Source organism: Scyliorhinus canicula, chromosome 2, assembly GCF_902713615.1.
Source record: "Scyliorhinus canicula chromosome 2, sScyCan1.1, whole genome shotgun sequence".
NCBI lineage: Eukaryota > Metazoa > Chordata > Chondrichthyes > Carcharhiniformes > Scyliorhinidae > Scyliorhinus > Scyliorhinus canicula.
Genome location: NC_052147.1, coordinates 118,968,096 through 118,990,262, shown reverse-complemented (window position 1 = coordinate 118,990,262; position 22,167 = coordinate 118,968,096). Strand labels below are relative to the sequence as shown.

The 22,167-nt window shown below is 43.8% G+C and overlaps 1 protein-coding gene and 1 long non-coding RNA gene across 2 annotated transcripts in view; one reads left to right on the top strand and one right to left on the bottom strand.

The window, feature by feature from the left end:
• The window catches only part of ryr3 (ryanodine receptor 3), a 500,545-nt gene that overhangs the window by 134,906 nt on the left and 343,472 nt on the right, over nt 1–22,167 (top strand). Inside the window, 10 exon segments of the mRNA XM_038785757.1 lie at nt 316–394; nt 730–842; nt 1,318–1,417; nt 6,130–6,226; nt 9,640–9,714; nt 11,880–12,036; nt 14,910–15,074; nt 16,961–17,082; nt 19,569–19,743; nt 21,654–21,789. Coding sequence (XP_038641685.1) covers nt 316–394; nt 730–842; nt 1,318–1,417; nt 6,130–6,226; nt 9,640–9,714; nt 11,880–12,036; nt 14,910–15,074; nt 16,961–17,082; nt 19,569–19,743; nt 21,654–21,789 — 1,219 coding nt within the window.
• LOC119957689 lies at nt 3,864–21,701 on the bottom strand. The gene is made up of 3 exons (XR_005458893.1): nt 21,603–21,701; nt 16,672–16,781; nt 3,864–4,016 (listed from the first exon to the last, which is right to left on the bottom strand). It is a non-coding gene; the product is annotated as an uncharacterized LOC119957689 (long non-coding RNA).

Sequence of the window (22,167 nt, the reverse complement as noted above, 5' to 3'; positions counted from 1 at the left end):
TACAACTACTCTGTAATTCTCCAGAGTTTGAAAATTACTAAAAACATCTGAAATGCTCTGGTGTGATCAGTACGTTGAAAATGTGTCAAAAGATAATTAATTTTATGTTATGCTTTTCTGTTGGGTTCAAATGTCTTCTATCTCTAAGCAAAGTAAAATTAATGAATATTTTGGTACTTTTTTTGCAAGTAAAACGTCAGTGTCCAGCTTCATAAATCAACCTGTTCAGTTTCCATTTTGAGAGCTAATTAAGCGTTTAATGATATTGTGAATACACATTCATTTTAAACAATATTTATAAATGTTTCCTCCTAGTATTTGACTTGTTTGACTACATCAAGGTCTTTAACGGACAAGCTTGCTTTTGATGTTGGGCTGCAAGAATATTCAACAGGTAAAGGACTGTACTGACTCTATTGTATATTCATCATCATAACACTGCTTTGGCATTTTCTTCACAAAGGGACAAGGAGTGCTGTAAATGATTAACATCCACATTTACGGATTTTATGTAAAAGGGAAAACAGTTGGGCGGGCTTTCTGGAATCTCAAAAGGAGGCTGGTTCTATATCCTGGTTTTGACCCCCTGGCCAAGGTGAATCTTACACCTCTGAAGACACCTGTTGCTACAAAATTGTCTTTTCTGTTGTGTTAGTGTAACACTGAAGGATGTTCTTCTACATTTAGTTTGAAATCTACAGACCATTTCACTTGTGTCACAATGTTTAGGTGAGGCATGCTGGTGGACCATTCACCCTGCTTCCAAACAACGTTCTGAAGGAGAGAAAGTACGGATTGGTGATGACCTTATCTTGGTCAGTGTTTCATCAGAGAGATATCTAGTAAGTGGACTTCAATGTGTTATAAATTTACACCAGAATTTAGCAACATTTCCGTTCAATCAATTTATTTGACAATAGGATGATTTTGTTAAAATAAAACCAGAAATTCTGCCTGACCCATTGAGAGTTTCAAATATATTTTAGCCTTATTTTGGTTTTCCAGCATCCACTCCAGTTTGCTTTCTATTAAGAAATTCCTCCCATAAATTTGATCTGTCCATAAAAGTAAATTAGTCTTTTTTTTTAACTCTGCGATTTTATGTAAGGAGATGAGCTTTGTGTCATTTGATTGCTTATTAAGAACTGCAACTTTTGAGAATTTGTGTTTAATTACAATGTTCAGTGCTGAAAAAAAACATCAATTGGACTGCTTTTTTTGCGAATCATGCAATTTGTGAGGTGCCACATTTCTATCCTTTTTTTTAAATGTGTTTTGGTAATTGGTCATTTGATTATAGCTCTGTTCTATTGACAGCACATTTCTATTTCCAATGGTACCATACAAGCAGATGCCTCTTTTATACAGACACTATGGAATGTACATCCCATAAGTTCAGGCAGTGGTATTGCAGAAGGTGAGTTCTTCATCAATTTGTTACATGTTTGCAACATAGAACAGTACAGAACAGACCCTTCGGCCCTCAATGTTGTGCCGAGCCATGATCACCCTACTCAAACCCACGTATCCACCCTATACCCGTAACCCAACAACCCCCCCCCCCTTAACCTTACTTTTATTAGGATACTACGGTCAATTTAGCATGGCCAATCCACCTAACCCGCACATCTTTGGACTGTGGGAGGAAACCGGAGCACCCGGAGGAAACCCACGCACACAGGGGGAGGACGTGCAGACTCCACACAGACAATGACCCAGCCGGGAATCGAACCTGGGACCCTGGAGCTGTGAAGCATTTATGCTAACCACCATGCTACCCTGCTGCCCCATGGTTTGGGGGAAATTAATGGATTGAAGGCGGATAAATCTCTAGGACCTGATAATCTTCATCCCAGAGTGCTTAGAAAGTGGCCCTAGAAATAGTAGATCCATTTGTGGACATTTTGAAAAATTCTTTGGACTTTGAAATGGTTCCGACATACTGAAGATAACTAATTTAAGCTCCCTATTCAAAAGGGAGGTAGAGAGAAAACAGTAAAATATAGACCAGTGAGCCTAGCATTGTGTAGGGAAGTTGCCAGAGTCCATTATCAAGGATTTTGTAGCATAGAATTTGAAAAGCAATGATATAATCAGACAAAGTCAGCATGGATTTACGTAAGGGAAATCACGCTTGACAAATTTACTGGAATTCTTTGAAGATGTAACTAGTGGAGTTGACCAGGGACAACCAGTGGATGTGGCTTATTTAGAACAAAGATCAGTACAGCACAGGAACAGGCCCTTCAGCCCTCCAAGTCTGTACCGGTCATGATACCACTCGTGACCACAACCCTCAGAATTTCCTAGTGCCGTATCCCTCTATGCCCATCCTATCCATGTATTTGTCGAGATGCCATTCGAACTCCATTAATGTATCTGCTTCAACAACCTCCCCTGGCATACTTTCAGAAGGCTTTCGACAAGGTCTCACATAGTAGATTACTGTGTAAAATTGAAACGCATGGAAATGTGAGTAGTGTTTTGAGATGGATAGAAAGCTGGTTAGCAGACAGGAAGCAAAGAGTTTTGGAATAAATGGGTCCTTTCCCAATTGGCAGGCAGTGACTAGTGGGATACTGCAGAGGTTATTGATGAATGCCGTCTTCTCAATCTTGCCCTTCAGTGATCCTCAGATTTAAACCACCACCAGTCACCTCTCTCCCTCAAAGGGGAAAGAAACCTATGGTCATCTGGGACTATTGCGACTTTACCATACCTTAGTGCAAAGATCTTTGTGAGAACCCCAACTGTTCACATTACATATTAATGATTCGGACGAGGGAACTAAATGAATTATCTCTAAATTTACAGATGATACAAAGTTGGGTGGGAGGGTGAGCTGTGAGGAGAACGCAGAGATACTTCGGTATGATTTGGACAGGCTGAGTGAGTGGGCATAGATATGGTCGATGCAGTGTAATGTCGATAAATGTGAGGTTATCCACTTCAGTAACAAAAATAGGAAGGCAGACTATTATTTGAATTGGTGTAAATTGAGAGAGAGACTATTCAGTGAGACCTTGGTGTTCTTGTGCATCAGTTGCTGAAATTAAGCGCACAGGCACAGCAGGCAGTAAAAAAGGCAAATGCTATGTTGGCCTTCATAACGAGAGGATTTGGGTATAGGAATAGGCATGTTTTACTGCAACTGTATAGGGTGCTGGTGAGGCCACACTTGGAATATTGTGTGCAGTTTTGGTGTCCTTATCTGAGAAGGATATTCTTGCTATGGGTGGAGTGTAGTGAAGGTTTACCAGACTGATTCTTGGAATGGCGGGATTGTCATATGAGGAGGAACTAAATCGGTTAGGATTATTTTCATTGGAGTTTAGCAGAGTGAGAGGGAAACTCATAGAAACCTTTTAGGACTGAGGTGAGGAGAAATTTCTTCACCTGGAGAGTGGTGAATCTGTGGAATTCACTACCAAAGAAAGTAGTTTGAGGTCAAACATTGGGTAATTTCAAGATAGAAGTTTTACAACAGCAGGTTAAAGTCCAATAGGTTTATTTAGAATCACTAGCTTTCGGAGCGCAACTCCTTCCTCAGGTGAGTGAAGAGGTAGGTTACACAAACACAGCATATAAAGACAAAGCCAATAATGCAAAATCACACTCTGATGCGAGTCATTGCAGGTAATGAAATCTTTACAGGTCCAGACAGTGCCCCTGGAGAGAGGGTTAATCACAGACGAAAGAAGAGTGAATTTGTCTCAAGCCAGGACAGTTGGTGGGATTTCGCAAGCCCAGGCCAGATGGTGGGGTGTTAAATGTAGTTAAATACAGTGAGAGATGAATTCAAGGTTCCGGAGCGCAGCCGGGTGCACCGTCTCCTCCTGACGTCAGTGCGCTGTCCAGGGCCAGTTTTTTGTTCAGCAAAGAGCAGAAAGCAGGTCACGTGCCCTGCATGCTGACGTCATGTGCTCGGGGCACAAGAAGGATTCCTCCATTTTGTAACTGCTAGCAACACTGGTGTGAACTCCTGGGTCTCTGGTGAACAACTCATGAAGAAGAACCTGAAAACAGGGAGAAAATAGCATAAAGGTGATTACTTGAGGTATGGGTTATTAATTGTGCCATTGCAAATCAGGATTCAATGTTCATGTGTGTTATACGCAGGGAAACATTGACAAATGAAAGTTTAAAACCCTCAAAATTTCAAAGACATTTGGGGCAGGATTCTCCCGTACCCGGGGGGGGGGGGGGGGGGGGGGGGGGTCCCGGCGGGACGAAGTGCCGTGAACCACTCCGGCGTCGGGCCACCCCAAAGGTGTGGAATCCTCCACATCTTCAGGAGCTAGGTCGGTGCCAGAGTGGTTTGCGCCCCGCCAGCCAGCGTGGAAGGCCTTTGGCCAGCCGGCGCGAGCGCGTGCATGCACGGGAGTGTCAGCGGCTGCTGACGTCATCCCCGCACGTGCGCAGGGGGGGGGGGGTTCACCTTCGCATCGGCCATCGCAGAGGCTTACACAGCCGGCGCGTAGGAAAAGAGTGCCCCCACGGCACAGGCCCGCCCGCGGATTGGTGGGCCCCGATCGTGGGCCAGGCCACCGTGGGGGCACCCCCCCGGGGCCATATCGCCCCGCACCCTCCCCCAGGACCCCGGAGCCAGCCGACGCCGCCAGGCCCCGCCGGTAAGGGACCTAGTCCAATTTACGCCGGCGGGACCTGCATAGAACAAGTGGGACATCCTTCTTCAGATAAGGAGACCAAAACTGCACAGTATATTCCAGGTGTGACCTCACCAAGGCCCTGTATAATAGCCGCAAGACATCTCTGCTCCTGTACTCGAATCCTGTCGCAATGAAGGCCGACATACTATTTGCCTTCTTGACCACCTGCTGTACCTGCATGCTTACTGTCAGTGACTGGTGTATGAGGACACTTAGGTCTCGTTGCACATTCACCTCTCCTAATTTATGGCCATTCAGAAAATAGTCTACATTCTCGTTTTTGCCACAAAAATGGATAACCTATAATATGTAATACAATCTTTATTAGTGTCACAAATAAGTTTACATTACACTACAATGAGTGTTAGTGTGAAAATCCCCTAGTCGCCACAGTCCGGCGCCTGTTCGGGTACACTGAGGGAGAAATCAGAATGTTGTATTCACCTAACAAGCATGTCTTTCGGGACTTGGAGGAAACCGGAGCACCTGGAGAAAACCCACACAGACACGGGGAGACTCCACACAGACAGAGTTCCAAGCCGGGAAATGTACCTGGGTCCCTGGCGCTGTGAAGCAACAGTGCTAACCTTGCATTTATCCAAATTATACTGTATCTACCATTTATTTGCCCACTCACTCAACTTGCCCAAAGCACATTGAAGGATCTCTGCATCCTTCTCATAGCTCACCCTTCCACTCAGTTTGGAATTTGGTGTCAACAGGGTATTGAATTTGATGATCAGCCATGATAATAATGAATGGCGGAGCAGTCTCGAAGGGCGGAATGGCCTACTCCTGATATTTTCTATGTATGTTTCTATGTAATTTCAAATTATTTTTAAAAATTATTTCATGTGATGTGGGCATCGCTTGCTGGACCAGCAGTCATTGCCCATCCATAATTACCTTTGAACCTTAGGAAGGATATTATGGCCTTGGAGGGAGTGCATCGTAGGTTTACAAAAATGATACCTGGATTACAGGGGTTGATTTACCAGGATAGATTACTCAAATTAGACCTGTATTCGCTATTATTTAGAAGGTTAAGGGGTGATCTGATCGAAGACTGGCTCAAAGGGGTGAATGGCCTACTCCTGTTCCCATGAGTGACTTGCATGTAGGCCAGACCGGTAAGGGTGGCAGATTTCCTTCCCTAAAGGACATTAGTGAACCAGATGGGTTTTTACGACAATCGACAATGATTTAATGGTTATCATCAGACTTTTTAATGCCATGGTGGGTTTTGTACCCATTACCCTGGGTTTCTGGATTATCAGTCAAGTGACCATGATGCCACTGCCTCCCATATTTTCCTATACCATAATTTCAAATTGGTTGTGTGGTAGACACCCTATTGTTCAAGGATATACCAAGAGTTCAAGAATAAAATCAGTAAGGTCTATTCAAGGCAGTGATTTGTTACATGTGTTAACTCATGTTCCACTCTGTTCTCTTGAAGGATTTCTAACGGGTGGACATGTTCTTCGTCTTTATCATGGTCACGATGAGTGTTTGACCATCCCTTTTACAGGCCAGAAAGATGACGGGGATTATGTGTAAGTTTCATTACAACGGCTTTCTTATGTTATCATGTTACTCAAGTAGAATAGGGGGCCAGGAGCGGCCTCCGACGCCGTCGTGAACCTCTCCGGGTTTCACGACGCCGTCGAGCCTTGCGGAGAATTCCGCCCGCAGTCTTTGGTAACAAGGCTTTGGCTGTCCTCTCAAATGGACATAAAACATACCATGATGCCATTTTGAAAAAGAGTGTCCTGACTAATAGTTATGCTTCAAAGTATATCACTAAGACACAGTTTACCTGGTCTCTATCATATTGTAGTCTGTGGGATCTTACTAAATTGGTTGCCATGTTTCCTACATTACAACAGTACCTACACAGCAAAAGTATTTTATAGGCTATATCCCAGAAGGAAAAATACAGTTCAAAATTCTCAAAAAACAGTGCTACTGGAGTAGTGGAGACAGATTTTTAATCAGTAAGAGAATAAAAGGTTATGGGAATAAGGTGCGAAAGTGGATTTGAGGATTTGAGGATCATAATTTCAGATCAGTCCTGATATCATTGAATGGCAGAGCAGACCCAATGGGCTGAATGGCCCACTTCTGCTCCTATATCTTATCGTCTTCTAGTTCCATCTTCAGCAATACAAGACCATTCAGACCAGATTCAATCATTTCCAAGTTTCATTTTATTTCCTTCTGGGAGGTGCTCTGTTTCATCCGAAGTTTATTAAAGGCGCAATTGAAATGGAAGTCTATGGGCGCGATTCTCCGCACTCCCGACGGTGCGGAGAATAGCGTGGCTCGTAAGATTTTACGGCCACGCTGTTCCGACGCCCTCCCGCTATTCTCCCCCCCCCCCCCCACGCCCGACTCCCGATACGAATCGCTGCCGCCGTTTTTTTACGGCCGGCAGCGATTCTCAGCTGTTCGATGGGCCGAGTTCCCAGCCCTTTACGGCTGTTTTTACGAACGGCAAACACACCTGGTCTGGCCGTTCGTAAAAACGGCCATAAACTCTCGATCTTTAAAACCATGGCACGGCAGTACCACGGCCGTGCCAAGGGTGCCATGGGCCCGCGATCAGTGGGCACCGATCGCGGGCAGCGGGCCCGATGCCCGCGCACTCTTTGTCCCTCCGCCGCCCCGCTGTATCACTTCGCGGGGCGGCTGAGGGGCATCCTGGCCCGCGCATGCGTGGGTTTCGCGCAAATGCGCGATGATGTCATCCGCGTATGCACGGGTTGGAGTCTTCCAATCCGCGCATGCGCGGCTGACGTCATATGACGCGTCAGCCGGCGCTAACTCTGGCAAGCGGGCTTAACGAAATTCGTTAAGCCCTCGATGCCGGAGTTTACGGCGTCGGCATGCTAGCCCCGACCGGGGACCAGAATCGGTTCCTGGTCGGGAAGGGGGGGCTGGCGTCAAACCCGCCCGGATTTGACGCCAGCCTTACGATTTCTCCCCATATGGGAGAATCGCGCCCTATATTTTTTATAAATTGTACATTATTTAAAATGCAATTGTAGATTAAAAGGAAGAGAGAATTTGCATTTATTATAGCTACTTGTATAGCTTCAAGGTATCCCAAATTGTCAATGAAGTACTTTTGATGTTTAATCACTACTGAAATGTCGGAAACTTGGCAGTCAGCGTGCCGACAGTAAGGTCCCACAAGCTGTCAACCCAAGAATCGGTAAATGGGGCCTGTACCTTGCCTCCTTCAGTACTGCATTGGATTGTCAGCCTGGATTATGCATTTAAGCATTGGGAGTCAGAATTGAACCACAACATCTGTCTCAGAGTTTGACTACTGCGATACAGCGGACACTTTGCATGACTGCATTCCCATTATCATAACTGTCTAATTAATTATCGACTTTTAAACCATTTTTTAACTGAAACTGTCAGCAATCGTGATGTGGCCAGTAGAACGAGAAGCCATGGTAATATAACACATGCTGGTTAGACCATGTTTTGAATGTACTAATAGTAGTTAACCTTTATTAATCTTTATTATTGTCACAGGAAGGCTTATATTAACACTGCAATGTAGTTACTGTGAAAATCTCCTAGTTGCCACACTCCGGCGCCTCTTCGGGTTTACCTAGGGAGAATTCAGAATGTCCAATTCACCTAACAGCACATATTTTGGGACTTGTGGGAGGAAACCAGATCATCCGGAGGAAAGCCATACAGACACGAGGAGAAATTGCAGACTCCTCAGACAATGACCCAGGCCGGGAATCGAGCCTGGGACCCTGACGCTGTGAAGCAACAGTGCTAACCACTGTGCTACTGTGCCGCCAATTTATTGTGTGGTGCTGTAAGTGTAATCTAGGAGATTACAGTATAATTACTGTAATCTGACAAAGTGTAGGCGATCATGCGTGCAATTTCTGCTTAAAATAGGAGGAACAATTTTCGACAGATGACTCACAAAACAGCAATTATTGGATATCTAGTTTCAGTTAATTAAAGCCACATGGTATTTTTATGACAGCAAGATCACTGTTTGTTTTAAACCGGGATTCTGTTTCCAATCGATTGTTTGATGGAGACTGAAAATAAATGATGCGATTTAACAGAATATAAAACCAGAATCCTGTTGTGGACAGGTTTAGCAGGGTATTTCCCAGCATTACAACAATCCCGCTATTGAACAGGACTCTGTTATCTTTTAGGGCCTTGGTGGGGAAGGCCCCGCTGAGGTCGCACTTAGAAGAGATCAGGTCCCCCACCGTGACCCTGGACCACCCCATGCCCCAATTTACCTGTTGGGGGTCCTCGAGCACCTTGCACCCCACCTCATAAGGGCAGGGCACCTCCAGTCCCGATCCACGGTACGGGAAAAATGCCACCTTGGTCTGGCACCCTGGCAGTGCCTGGGTGGCACTGCCAGGGTGACCAGCTAACAGTTTCAAGGTGCCTGGGTGGCATCAGCAGTGCCAGGGTACCACCCTGCCCAGAGGACGACCATCTGGGGGCCTCCGACTTCCTGGGAGAACCCCCAACAAATGCAGTTTTGCCTGGTCCCCGTGTGTTATCTTATAGGTGCATTGGCTTTGGGGCGTCCAGGGGTTGTGTGGTTGGGGTGGAGGAGGGTGCGAGAGATCTGGGCTCCATTTAAAAATGGTGTCCTGATCTCCTCCTGCACTGAGGAGTTCTGGCAAGTGGAGCGCCTCAGTGCAGGAAATGGGATTAAGTGCAGCCTCGGCAGGGCATTCCGTACTGAGGACCCGGATTGCAAGAGTCCCGTTTGATAATGTGGTCTTTCTTGGCGCTGTGAGTGCCAGGAAATACCCAACAAAATGCGATCGGCACAGGCCTCTGTTGCAATTCAGTTAGCTCGAGCCCTTTATTTACCAAATTAGCTTTTATAATGAGTTAGAAAATGACTGAATTGTTTGGACATTGAAACACGGTGTTAATTTCTAATCTGTTGCAGAACAGTTAACTATGAAAGTGGGGAGACAGGTGCCTACGCCAGATCATTATGGCGTTTGGAACCTCTTCGGATAAGGTAAGCTAAAAGACTTCAAGCTTTCGAGAACTGCCAGACATTTTGTTTTTCACATCGGGATGCCAGATTTGAAAGTTCACCTGGAATGTTGCCGGGGAGGGGTTGGGGGGGGGGGGGGTGTGTGTGTGTGTGTGTGTGGGGGGGGGGTCATTGATGTTGTAGGTAGTTGTAGAAATCTGTAAGGCAATTCATGAAATTCATTCTGTAAATCATGTGTCATGCGATAATCATGAACACTGACAGAGCAATGACCTTTTAGTATGTGGTGAGATGTTTTGAGGCCACACAAGCAGAATGGAATATTGTTGAGACTAATACAAGGAGAACTTCAGTAGTTAGAATTAAATTCTGAGGGCCAGATTTTGCTATCCTGAAATGGGACCAATTGAAGGTAGGTTGGCAAAACATGACCACTGAGGACACAGATTGCTTTCATCAATGGCCATTTTGCAGGGCAGGAAGCCCACCTGCCCAATCCAGAGGCCCATGATTAGACCCTGTAGAATGTACACTGGGATGGGCGGGTTCCAGAAACCCTTCACTACCTGCCAAGTGATCAGAGGTGGGGTCAGACACGGAGGCAAGATAAAAGACTTGGAAAATTCTGGAAAGGTAAGAGGATTTTTAGAGGCTTACAGGTGGTATTAGAAGCAAGTCAAGGTGAGGGACGTCAAGGGAAGGGGAATGACTCAAGAGGGTCGCCAAATTTTGGGAAGGCATTGATTTTGATAGGTCTTCTCCCAGGGGGCACGTATCTACTTTAAGTGTCAGAAATCGAGGTTCTGATCTGCTGCCAGCACTTCTAAGCAATCGTCTGATCTTTGGAAACAATTAACAGTCGATATAGGAACTGTCAGTAGGCCTGCTTCAGGGCCGTTTTACCTCGGGTCTGTCAATTGAAACGGCAGCCCCCCCGCCCCCCAATGCACACACACACTGTGGCACAAGTGGAACCCATCCACCAGTAATATCACACACCCCAACAGCCTGGAGACAGAAACAGGAATGTGACTCGAGTTTGGTCCCATCTCTGAACTCCTCCTTCCCATCTGAAAACTGGGCCTTTAATTTCACACGTAAGTGCCAGATGAAAGGAGCAAAATGAGAGAAATGCAATGAAAGAACATAGAAATATAGCAGGATAGGATATCGAGTAGGCCAGTTAGCCCCTTAAGCTGTTCAGTCAGATCATGACTAACCTGTATCTCAACTCCTTAAACCTGACTTAGCACTGTGTCTGCATCCATATCTAATTAATACTTATCAATCCGTGTCTGGAAAGTTTCACCTGAACCAGCATTCACCCCATTTGCACTACCTTTATAGTGCAAATGGGATGAATGCGGGTTCAGTGAAGAAGTGATTTCCGATTTCACTCCTAAATGCGCTAACTCTAATTTGAAGGTTGTGCCTTCCGATTATGGATTCCCCCACCAGAGGAAATATATTCTCTGTACTTGCCCCGCTGAGTCCCTTTATCATTTTAAAGATTACAAACCAAGATTACAGAACTGTCCTGTGTAATTTAACCCTTCGCGCCTGGAATCACTCTGGTAAATTTGGCACTGTAGCCATTCGAGGGTCTATTTTATCCTTATCAGGATGCATTGTTCAAAGCTGAATGGAGTTCTCCAGATAGGATTTGTCTGAGGCTCTGTGCAACCAAAGGTGCTGCCCTATTTTTGTATTCCTGGCTCCTTTAAAATAAAGGTCAATGTTCCATTAGTCTTTGCGATTACAGTTCTGTCTTTGCTGTCACTTTTAGTAATTTGTGTCTGTGGACTGCCAAATCCCGTTGTTCCTCCACAGTTCCTCATATCTCACCATTAATAAAATAGCAAGGATTGAATTCCTATTTTAAATGAAAAGACTTTCCATTTATACAACATATGTCATTTTATTTAGGATTTTGGTTCCAAAAGATTAATAGCTATTAGGCTAATGTGCATGATTAGTGATGTCAGATGTTGTCAGGTGTAACTGGAATCTGAGAGAAGAAGGTTCTAATGGAGTCTTGCTAATGTACAACTCTGGAAATAGTGAATAAATGTTTACTAGTTTGAAACAGCATGGTTTTCATCCCTCTTCCATCAAAGGCTCCCTGAGCTTGAATAGTTACCAGTGTAAGATGACAACATTTCCATGTATTTTCTCCCTTTATTTAGTTGGAGCGGAAGTCACATTAAGTGGGGCCAGTCTTTCCGCCTACGACACCTCACATCAGGTCTGTATCTGGGCTTAGTTGAAGATCAAGGTCTGATGCTGCTGGAGCAAGCCAAGTCCGACATCAAAGCGACATCGTTCTGTTTAAGAATATCAAAGGTATTATAATAATTATGGTATTCCTGCTGTGATATAATGTGGAAGATGGAGTACCCAGAAGTGAAGTCCAGCTAGAAAATATGTTAATTGTTTTGTTATGCATTTATTTTTCATTATTATTCATTCCTGATGAGTGGGTCTTGCGCACCAGGATCAAGATTATGAAGAAACATTTTCGCAAGACTGCACCTAGGCCGGGACTTCCGCTCCCTCAGCAATGTGTTTTCCGGCGGTGGAATTGGCTCACCATTGGCCACTGGTGGGATCTTCCAGTCCCACCAAAGTCTCCGCTGTTTTGTGTAGCTTGCCCCTCGTGTACTGAGTACAGTTTTGTTTTCCTGACTTAGGAAGAGGCATTCTTTCATTGGAAGTAATTCAGAGATGGTTCACTGGACCAAAGGAACCAGGAATACAAAAATGGGGAAGCATCCGTTGGTTCACTGGACTGATTCTTTTTGGATGAAGGAGTTGTCTTTTGAGATAAGGTTCACTCTTGTGGAGGTGAGGTGAAAACTATACCCACTCCTGCAGAAACAAAATCTGGGGTGTTGGAATTCCTGGCCCTCATTAAAATGCTGGCTGCCTGCTTCTCACTTCGGACATGCAGGAAACAACTGCTGATCTTGCAGAAAGCGCGAGGCTTGTAGCTGACGACCAGAATGCTGGAAGGTGTGGGAAGAATGGGTGGTGTTCACAAAACTGAGAGGGAGTCTGAATAGAGGAAGTCTACGGTCTCCCAATGTGTGATCCAGAGGAGCTATTCCACATTGAAAACATATATACATGAGAAGTTGGATCAGGAGTAGGCCATTTGGCCCATGAAGCCTTTTCCATCATTTGAACCGATCATGGCTGATCTGAACATGGGCTTAACTCCACTTTCCTGCTTAGTCCCCATAATCCTTGAGTCCTATCTAGATCAATAATCTGTCTAATTCAGCATTGAGTTATAATCGATGACCACTGCTCTCTGGGGTAGAGAATTCCAAAGATTAATGATCCTCGAGAAGAAATTCCTCCTCATCTGCATCCTAAATAGCAGAGCCCTTAGATGCGAGGCTGCGTTGCACCCAAAATGCAGTGCAGCCAGTAGATGCTGGGAGATCCCTCTTCTGGGATCTACCCAGCTTGCCATGCCTCCCAAGATCTAATGTGATCTCGCAAGACTTTGTGATCTGAATCCCGCACATTGTGGGTGGGATCACTGTTTTGCAAATCTGCATATTAGAGTGAGACAGCTAGTTTTAATCTAATATGCTCTCCCGTGACCTATCCGAGACCCTGGAATCTAATCCCTTCACTTTAGAGACCTAGACGAGTGCTGTTCAGTGCTGGTCTTCACACACAGGGACCAGACGGAACTGCACTCGTGGGGTCTCTCAGGGGATCAGAGGTCCCCAGGTACTTCCCCTCCGGGCAGGATGGCACCCTGGCACTGGTGGTGTCACCTTGACGTTGCCAGCCTGGCACCCCCTTATAGGTGAGTTGGGGCTTTTGGGGATTAGGGGTCACGTGGGGGTGTTGAGAGATTGGGATGACATATAAAAATGGTATCCTGATCTCCTCCTGCATTGAGGTGTTCCAATGAGCAGAGTTCCTCAGTGCAGGAAGTGGGACTAAGTGTGGCCTCAGCAGGGCAACCCTGATGAGGCCCCGAATAGAAGCAGAGTCCTGGTAGATAGTATGGTGTTCTGCCGGGAAACACCGGCTAAATGCGCTCGTTACGGAATTCTGTTCCCATTCAATTAGATCACCCCCTTATTTTTAAACTAAACACCCAATTCTAGATTCTTCCACAAGGGGAAACGCCTTCTCATCTAACATATCAGACCCCTACAGAATCATTTATGTTTTAATATGATCACCTCTCATTCTTCTAAATTTCAGTGGGTATTGGCCCAACCCGCTGCACCTTACCTAAAAAGACAACTCCTTCATCCAAAAGAATCAATCCAGTGAATCATCTCTAAATTGCTTCCAATGCAAGTATGCCTCTTCCTAAGTCAGGAGGACAAAACTATACTCAGCACACGAAGGGCGACCCACGCAAAATGCCGCAGGTTTTGGCAGGACCAGTAAACATGACGCGCGGGTAGTGGAATGTCCCAGCCTAGGTGCGGGCTTGCCAACATGTTTCTTCATATCTTGATCCCCTTCAGGCCTGCTTCAGGCTGGAAGAAAATGCACAAAGGCTTCCTGTGCAGGCTGCAATGAAATCACAGTTGAGGCCCCATGTCATTTCTTGGACAAGTAAGGACCAAGCCACAATGGGTGAGTAGCTCAGCCCTGTGCTCAGATGCCTGCCGTAAAATTGTAAATAGCCAAATCTAGATGATTTTCTGGCAGTCATGAACGATTTTTAAGTGCCCAGCCATCTGGTTCCAGTTGAGTGGGTAGTGTTTCAATCACTCCAATTATCTTGCTGCTAAATAAGCAAAGAGTTATGTGACCTGAAGGTGTGAAATGCAACAGAACCTGCTAGTAACAGTTTCTAGTTCCCATATAGTTTTCGGGTAATCTGAGGACCAGCAATACCGAGTAGATCAGGGCATATGAAGGTAATAAAATACAACAAAGTTTGATGTATATTGTCATGCAGCTTTTCATAACATTCACACCAGTGGTCTGAGCTGTTTGCTCATGAGATACACTAGGTTGGATTAACCGCTGTTGGGATTCTCCGTTGCACGGCAGCCAGGGAATTTCCCGACTGCGTGGGGCTTCCCACAATGGGAAATCCCATTAGCCGGCTGGCAAGGAGGAGAATCCTGGGGGCATGCTGCACCAGGACCGAGAGACCCACCCACTGTATTTTATACCAAAAACCATGTCAAGCATGTGTACATTTTTTTATTATTGCTTAAATCTCAAAGGAAAAAATAGATTTGCAACCGAAGCGAGACACAGAAGGAATGGGAGCCCCTGAAATCAAGTATGGTGATTCGATTTGCATTATCCAGCATGTCACTACTGGGTTGTGGCTAACATACCGGGCTCCAGATGCCAAAACAGCACGTTTAGGGCCTGTGAAAAGAAAGGTATGTAACACTGGCTATCTGCTCATGCAATAAATACATTGGGAACAGTGTGATCCCATGTAAGCAATATGTGAAAGCAAAGATTGTGATTGAAGGATAAGTGTTTTGTTTAATTTCCTTTGCTGTTGGTGTTGGAGGTAAACAGCCGCAAGGTGAAACAGAAGCAGGTTGATTGGATCTCGGCTTGTTCTGTACAGTGCTGAATTTCCAAACCAATGAAACTCTAAACAGCTATCACACAAACATGGTTTGATATTTAAATTTGTTGTAATGGAAAGTATATTACTGCATCTGCAATTCTTTATGATTGTCAATAGGGTTGCATTGTATGCTGGGCTCATGTAGTAAATCGGCCTTATGTGAATACTTACATCCTGGCTTGATTGGAATCCTATATTTAAAAACTGCCGTGTACTGAGGAGAATAGAAGTGCCGTTTTTTTCTTCAGCTGTGTACCAAATGTTATTTTCAGTGCTATATTTTTTCTGTGTACTTTTCAAAAATTCTGGTCAAATGTTTTGGCTGCCAGATTTTTGGATTAGTTAGCAGTTTTGAAAATGGGTGTTGTCTGTTATTTGGAGGAGAAAGGGATTGACAGAATGGTTAGAGTGAATCAGAGGCTGATTGCTTGAACACACAAAGCCATGATTGCTGACAGAGGAACACCTTTATTGGAATATTGTGTTTTATTTCCTCTCAGCTCCACTTCACTTAATAAAGAATTAATTCACATTTACATAACAATTCATTGTGGCCCCAAGATGTCCCAAAGCACATTCCATCAATGCATTAGTTTTAAAGTGCAGTGACTACTGTTGTGTAGATAAATGTGGTGACCAATTTACACACAGCAAAGACCCAAAGAATGAGGATTAATGGAGTGATTGGCTGAGGGATCGACATTGATCCAGACATGAACCACCCCCACCCCCCAACCTTTTATTTGGGTTCTTTCCTGGCCACATCTCCCTTGGTTAAATGCCATACATAAGTTCATGAGTTCAGAAGATACAGGAGCAGAATTAGGCCATTTAGCTCTTCCATTCGATCCTGGCTGATCTCATCGTGGCCTTAACTCCACCGTCCTCCCTGTTCTCCATAATCTTCCAATCCATTACCAATTAAAAATCTGTCTAACTCCTTCTTTAAATTATTATTATTATTATGTGACATGAAAATGAAAATGGCTTATTGTCACTAGTAGACTTCAATGAAGTTACTGTGAAAAGCCCCTAGTCGCCACATTCCGGCGCCTGTCCGGGGAGGCTGGTACGGGAATCGAACCGTGCTGCTGGCCTGCTTGGTCTGCTTTAAAAGCCAGCGGTTTAGCCCAGTGAGCTAAACCAGCCCAATTGAAGGGGAATATTGCATCACCTCTCTTTAGCCTTTGTGCCTGTCATCGCTGACATTGTTGCAGGCCATAAAGAGGAGACCCATGCAACCACCAAGTATCCGGTTCAATCAGAGCTTCAGACGCCTGGACAAATATGAGGGCATTTTCTAATACAGCCCCTCCATTTTTTCCATTGAAATGGATGAAATGAAAATGGGGCCACTTCTACAGTGGGAAGGCAACTCTGAAATGTCAGTCTTATACCTGGATGCAAACGGAAAAACTATCTGTCACTCTCCAGGCTCCCAGGTGTCAGTTGACTGATCTCCCAGAGAACTGTCAGTACCAGCGGAATCATCCATTGCATGAAGCACCTTGAGGAAGGAAGGGAAGAAAATTGTCTCTTCTTTAAAAGAAGGGCAACGTTATTTCCAAAAACGAATGAGAGAATTTTCATGTTTAAAATAATTTCATTTTCGATATATGTTTTCATTTGTGGATGTAAAAATTATTGTTGAAAATATGCGTTGAGAACACAGTTTCATGCTTTCAGGCCATATTGCATCAAGAAGGACACATGGACGATGGCATAATTTTACAACGTTGTCAGACCGAAGAATCTCGGGCAGCTCGTATTATACGCAAAACAACCAATTTATTCAATCAGTTTATCAGGTACATAATAGAAAATCTTTCACTGGTTATGGAAAATATTTTTGAAGGGCAGAAATGCATTATGTCCTTCATTTATAGTGTGTTAATAATGAATCAGGGAACTTTCTAAAATAGTGCTGCCAGCAATTACCTTGTTTTTCGGTGTAATGCTGTTGGTAAGTTATTACTTCACATGTGTTAAGTGCATCAAAATTTTGTTTCAATTTTGAAGCTTTCAGTTTTCACAAGCATCTCAATTTTTTTGTAGAATACACATGGTCTGTACTAGTCCCCCCAGGTTGATGGTCTCCCCATCCTCCAGTAGCTGGCTCGGCGACATGGCCCTCAAGCTGCATAGGCCAGCCATCCAGCTAGACTCCAGCCTCTGACTAAGTTTAGTCAGCCAGTTCACTGGAAATGGGTGCTGATGCAAGAAGTGACCAGGAGTCGATGAGTCCATTCTGGTGCAGGAAAAATACATAGAATCCCTACAGTGTAGAAGGAGGCCATCTGGCACATTAAGTCTGTACCAACCCTCCGAAAGAACACTCTACCTAGGCCCAGGACCCTGTCCCATCCCTGTAACCCCGCACATTGATCATGGTCAATCCACCTAACCTACACATCTTTAGACTGTGGGAGGAAACCGGAGCACTCGGAGGAAATCCACACAAACATGGGGAGAAAGTGAAAACTCACACAGTCACCCGAGGCCGGAATTGAACCCACATTGCTGGCGCTGTGTGGCAGCTGTGCTAACCACTGTGCTCCAATACCTGGGGAGGCTGCTGCAGGCCCCAGGCTGGTGTTCATCACCAGGCCCTGATGTGAACCCTGATGTTAGCCTGGTTTACTGACTCGAAGCAATGCTCCCTGACCAGGTACAGACTTTCCATGAGCCACTGCAATCAGAATCACTTCTAATCCTGTAGACATACTCTCGCCCCTATTGGGCTGGTTCAGTTTTCTTTCAGGTAGTGTATACTATGTCCGTTATGATTGCAGGGAGGAAGGCAGTGGACAAAGTTCTGGCCTGGGCAAAACACAAAACAACTCTTTTCCACATTTTCTTCTGACAAAAATACTTTAATTTAATGAGTTTTCATTTAGCAGGCCATTTACCTGGAACACATTAACAGGGGTGTGGTGTCTTCTTTAGTTGTTCAAAATCCTACATCACAAAATCACAAGTTCTATTCCTGTCAGAAACTTAGTATTATATTGTAAACCCTGTGCCTGCTCTATTAATAATTATTTCCAGCTAATGTTTACATTATCACTGTATGTTAGAACAAGACGCTCACCAACAGCTTAAGTGGATACTAAGTGCAAATCTTTGGCAACTAAAACAGATTTTTTTTCCCTTTGACCTTTTCCTGTGATGGAGATTTGGATATCACTGCAATTTGTTTTCTTTCAGCAGAAGCACTATTATATTTCTCTGAAAATGTTTCTGAATTAGCTAAATATTATTGATTTATTCTCTAAGTAAATGTGTCCCCTACTTTTCCTTTCTGCTGCTCAGTGACATAATCTGTAGATAAGGAATTGGTTTAAATGTGTGCACTAATGTCACCCAGCTCTGCCTCTCCAACACTTCCCCTGACCTTTTGACATTCTCCCTGCTCGCATTGATGCTTTAATGTCTGTCAGACTGAGTGAATGTTTACTCTATAGTTCATTTTCTGCCACATCTCCCAGCTTCACAGCTACCTCATCTGCGCCTCTGCTGAAACCCTTAGCCATGTTTTTTTGTAATTTCTGAATTTAATTTCAAAATCTCCACCTTGCTAGACTCCAGATCCCCCCACAGGCTCCACCTCCAGCTTGTCCCATTGTGTCATGTGTACTCATCACCTCTATTGTCTCAAAACTCATTGGCTGAAATCCCCCCCATCCCCCGGGCCAACCCTTGCAATGTTTTTCTTCGCTGCTGAAGTGACGAGCCGTTGGCTGCTGGTAGAATATGTTGGTCCCACCAAAGTCTATGGGCTTTTGCATAGCTTGCACGTGCCACCACCAGGGCACCCAACATGAAGGGTCAACGTTGGCAGGATCAGACGATCCACCAGTGGGAGAGGCTGGAAAATCCCATTCATTGAGTTGACATTACTCGTTTTATCTACAAATCTCTGTGACCTCACCCCCTATTTCCTTGTAGTCCCTTGCACAATTTTTATCTTCTGACTCTGTAATCCACTTCCCTTCAAACCTTGGTGGCACAGCCTTAACCTACCTCTGTCCCACTCTGAGTCACCCAATTTAAACAATTCTGTCAATCATAATCCTCCCCCTTTAAAGGCAATTTAAAAAATAATTTTGCCCAGAATTTTGTGACCTCTCCTGACCCTTCCACAGTGACAGATGGAGACCCTTTTAAATTATTATCTTCATGGTGTTTTACTCTTCATGGTGTTTTTTACTTTAAAATGCTGTTGTTGAGTAAATATTATTTTGTGAACTATACATCATTTCTTTACGAAATACATATTGAAACATTTTCACAGGGGTCTTGATTGCCTTGGTAAAAATACATCATTCAAATTACCCATCACAGAAGTCAAGGAAGCTTTGGTGGACCTTATCATATACTTCCATCCTCCAGAGGAAGATTTGAAACATGAAGATAAGCAGTACAAGCTACGCTCTCTCAGGAACAGGCAGAATCTATTTAAAGAAGAGGTAAGCGAATATCAAGATGTATTTGCGATTGAGTATTCGCGATCTAATATTTTCTTGCTTCTCCACATTCTAGGTGCAGAGTTTGTCAATCCAAATTTATTTGTCAGATTTTGACATTTTTCCTGTTCAGGGAAGCCCACTTTTGACATCTCGGGTAGAGCAATACTTCAGAGCCATCTTCTTTGAAGCCCCTTGTTTGAACTTTTTGACACTTAATCAGAAAGTCACTTGAACATGCATCTAACATAAATTATGGAAAGGTATCAATTATAGCTTGCTAAATTGAAATATATTGTAATCAACTGTGGTGATTCTTTGCTTAGTCATTTTCATTTTTATCCCTTATTTTTAATCCCTCTTTGCATTAGACTGTTAAGCCCCTCTCTGGGTGTTTGCCAATATCTGCCACAAGATATGCTAGACTTTCCCAGGGTGACATCTCGCCAATATCCCCTCACTATCTGTGACAAGATGCTTAATTTAATCACTTATCACCTTCCTTGATGACATGTCTAAATGGGATCTCATCATGGATGTGACACATTTTAAGTCACATACCACATTGGCAGTGAGCCGCAGTGAGCCACCATTCTTTCTTGTTAAAAAGGGCAAATCTAAAAATACTGACACTGACTTGATATAAAATGTATAGGGACAGCATTGAAGTAAGAAAGATATTTTAAGTATGTTTGCCTTTTTGCAAGGGATCATACGTTATGGTGAATTGGCATGGTGATGGGATGAAAATCTTCTTTCTCTTTTAGTTTGTATAAAGCTGGCATGCAAATTTGTACCACCTCACCCCAGACCCCTTGTAACTCTTGGCAGGATAAGCTCAAAGCACCAACAGCTCTTAATGTTTGGCTTTCATTGAACCCTCAGTCAGAGTGCAGATAAAGATGGCTGGTGTCAGAAGAGGAAAAATTCAGATTGGTGCAGGGGAGTGACATTCTAACATACATTGTGCAGGGGTCTGATGCAGGAGTGCTTAATAGTAACACTTGGTAACAATATTCATCAAAAATTAATGCCGAGTTCCTTCCAAAGATCAGCATATTGGATTAAAATATTTTCTCAACGCTGATTCGCAAATAAAAAGATTAAAATGTTACTTTTGGCTAAACTCTTGTGTTAAATTGTCAAACATGTTAACATAAGAGGTTGGGCACTTTGGTTTTGCTTAAAATTGCAGTTTTTTTGACAGTTCAACCGGATTTGGAAGACAAAAAACAATAAAGGGCAAATCTTCGTTCTGCAGCAACCCCTTCTTTGTCTTCACATCATGCAGCTCCTGCAGTCTTCTGAGCAGTTCAAATAGGATTCACTATTTCAATATCAAATTGCCACACTTGTTGTATCCCTAGCACATCCAAGAACATAATCTTACCCCACGCCCAAAAAACAATGGAATATTCCAATATATAGAACTATGGATAATTGCAGAACTTCATTAATAAATTGTTCTTTACTCAATGGTCATTATGCCATTAGCCAACATTTTCATTAACTAAATATCTGGCATCGATGCAAGTTAGCTTCTTGAGAAGGATTAAAGTATCTGGTCATTGCCTTAATTTTTCTTCTTCTTTCATGCAATGTGAGCGTCACTGGCTGGTGAGCAGTTGTTGCCCATCCCTAATTGCTCATGAAAAGCTGATGGTGAGCTGCCTTCTTGAGCCGCTGGAGTCCATCTGGCGTGGGTATACCCACAGTGCCAGTTTTAAATGCCAATTATTTTAATTCTTTTTCCAGGTCATAATAATGTAACAATCATAAATGTCATAAATGATTTCTTGTTGTGATTGAATGTTATTTTGACATTAAAAATTCAGTGTGAAAAGGAAAGTTATTGCACTCACAATCATTTGTCTTGTTTCTTGACTTTTTCTTCAATCTTTCAATTACTTCAGGCAATGTTGAGATTGGTCTTGAATTGCATTGACCGGCTGAATATTTATCATAGTGCGGCACATTTTGCGGAATTTGCTGGTGAAGAAGCCGGAGCAGCGTGGAAAGATATTTTGAATTTGCTTTATGAACTTCTAGGTAAAGTCCTAAAATTACACCTATCCAGTATAGATAGCAGATGGATGAAGTAATCTTAAGAGCTGATGGATGCATCTAAGCACTGCCATTATTTTGTTTGTTCTTGGAAGTAAAACATAATGTACTGAATGGCTAACGTGAATAGATCCTGGTGAATTATTAATTTTAAATTATTGTGCACACTTTTGTAAAAGATACAATCGTGGGTTGGATTCTCCGGTCCTCCAGCGGTGGCGCGCCATTCACTGGCGAAGGGATTCTATCCTCCCACCACTTGTCAATGGGATTTTCCATTGAAACCACACAATGTTGCCGCAAAACCTGCTGGTGGGGGTGCACTGCCAGCGGGAAACGTGAATCCTGATGATTGGAGAATTT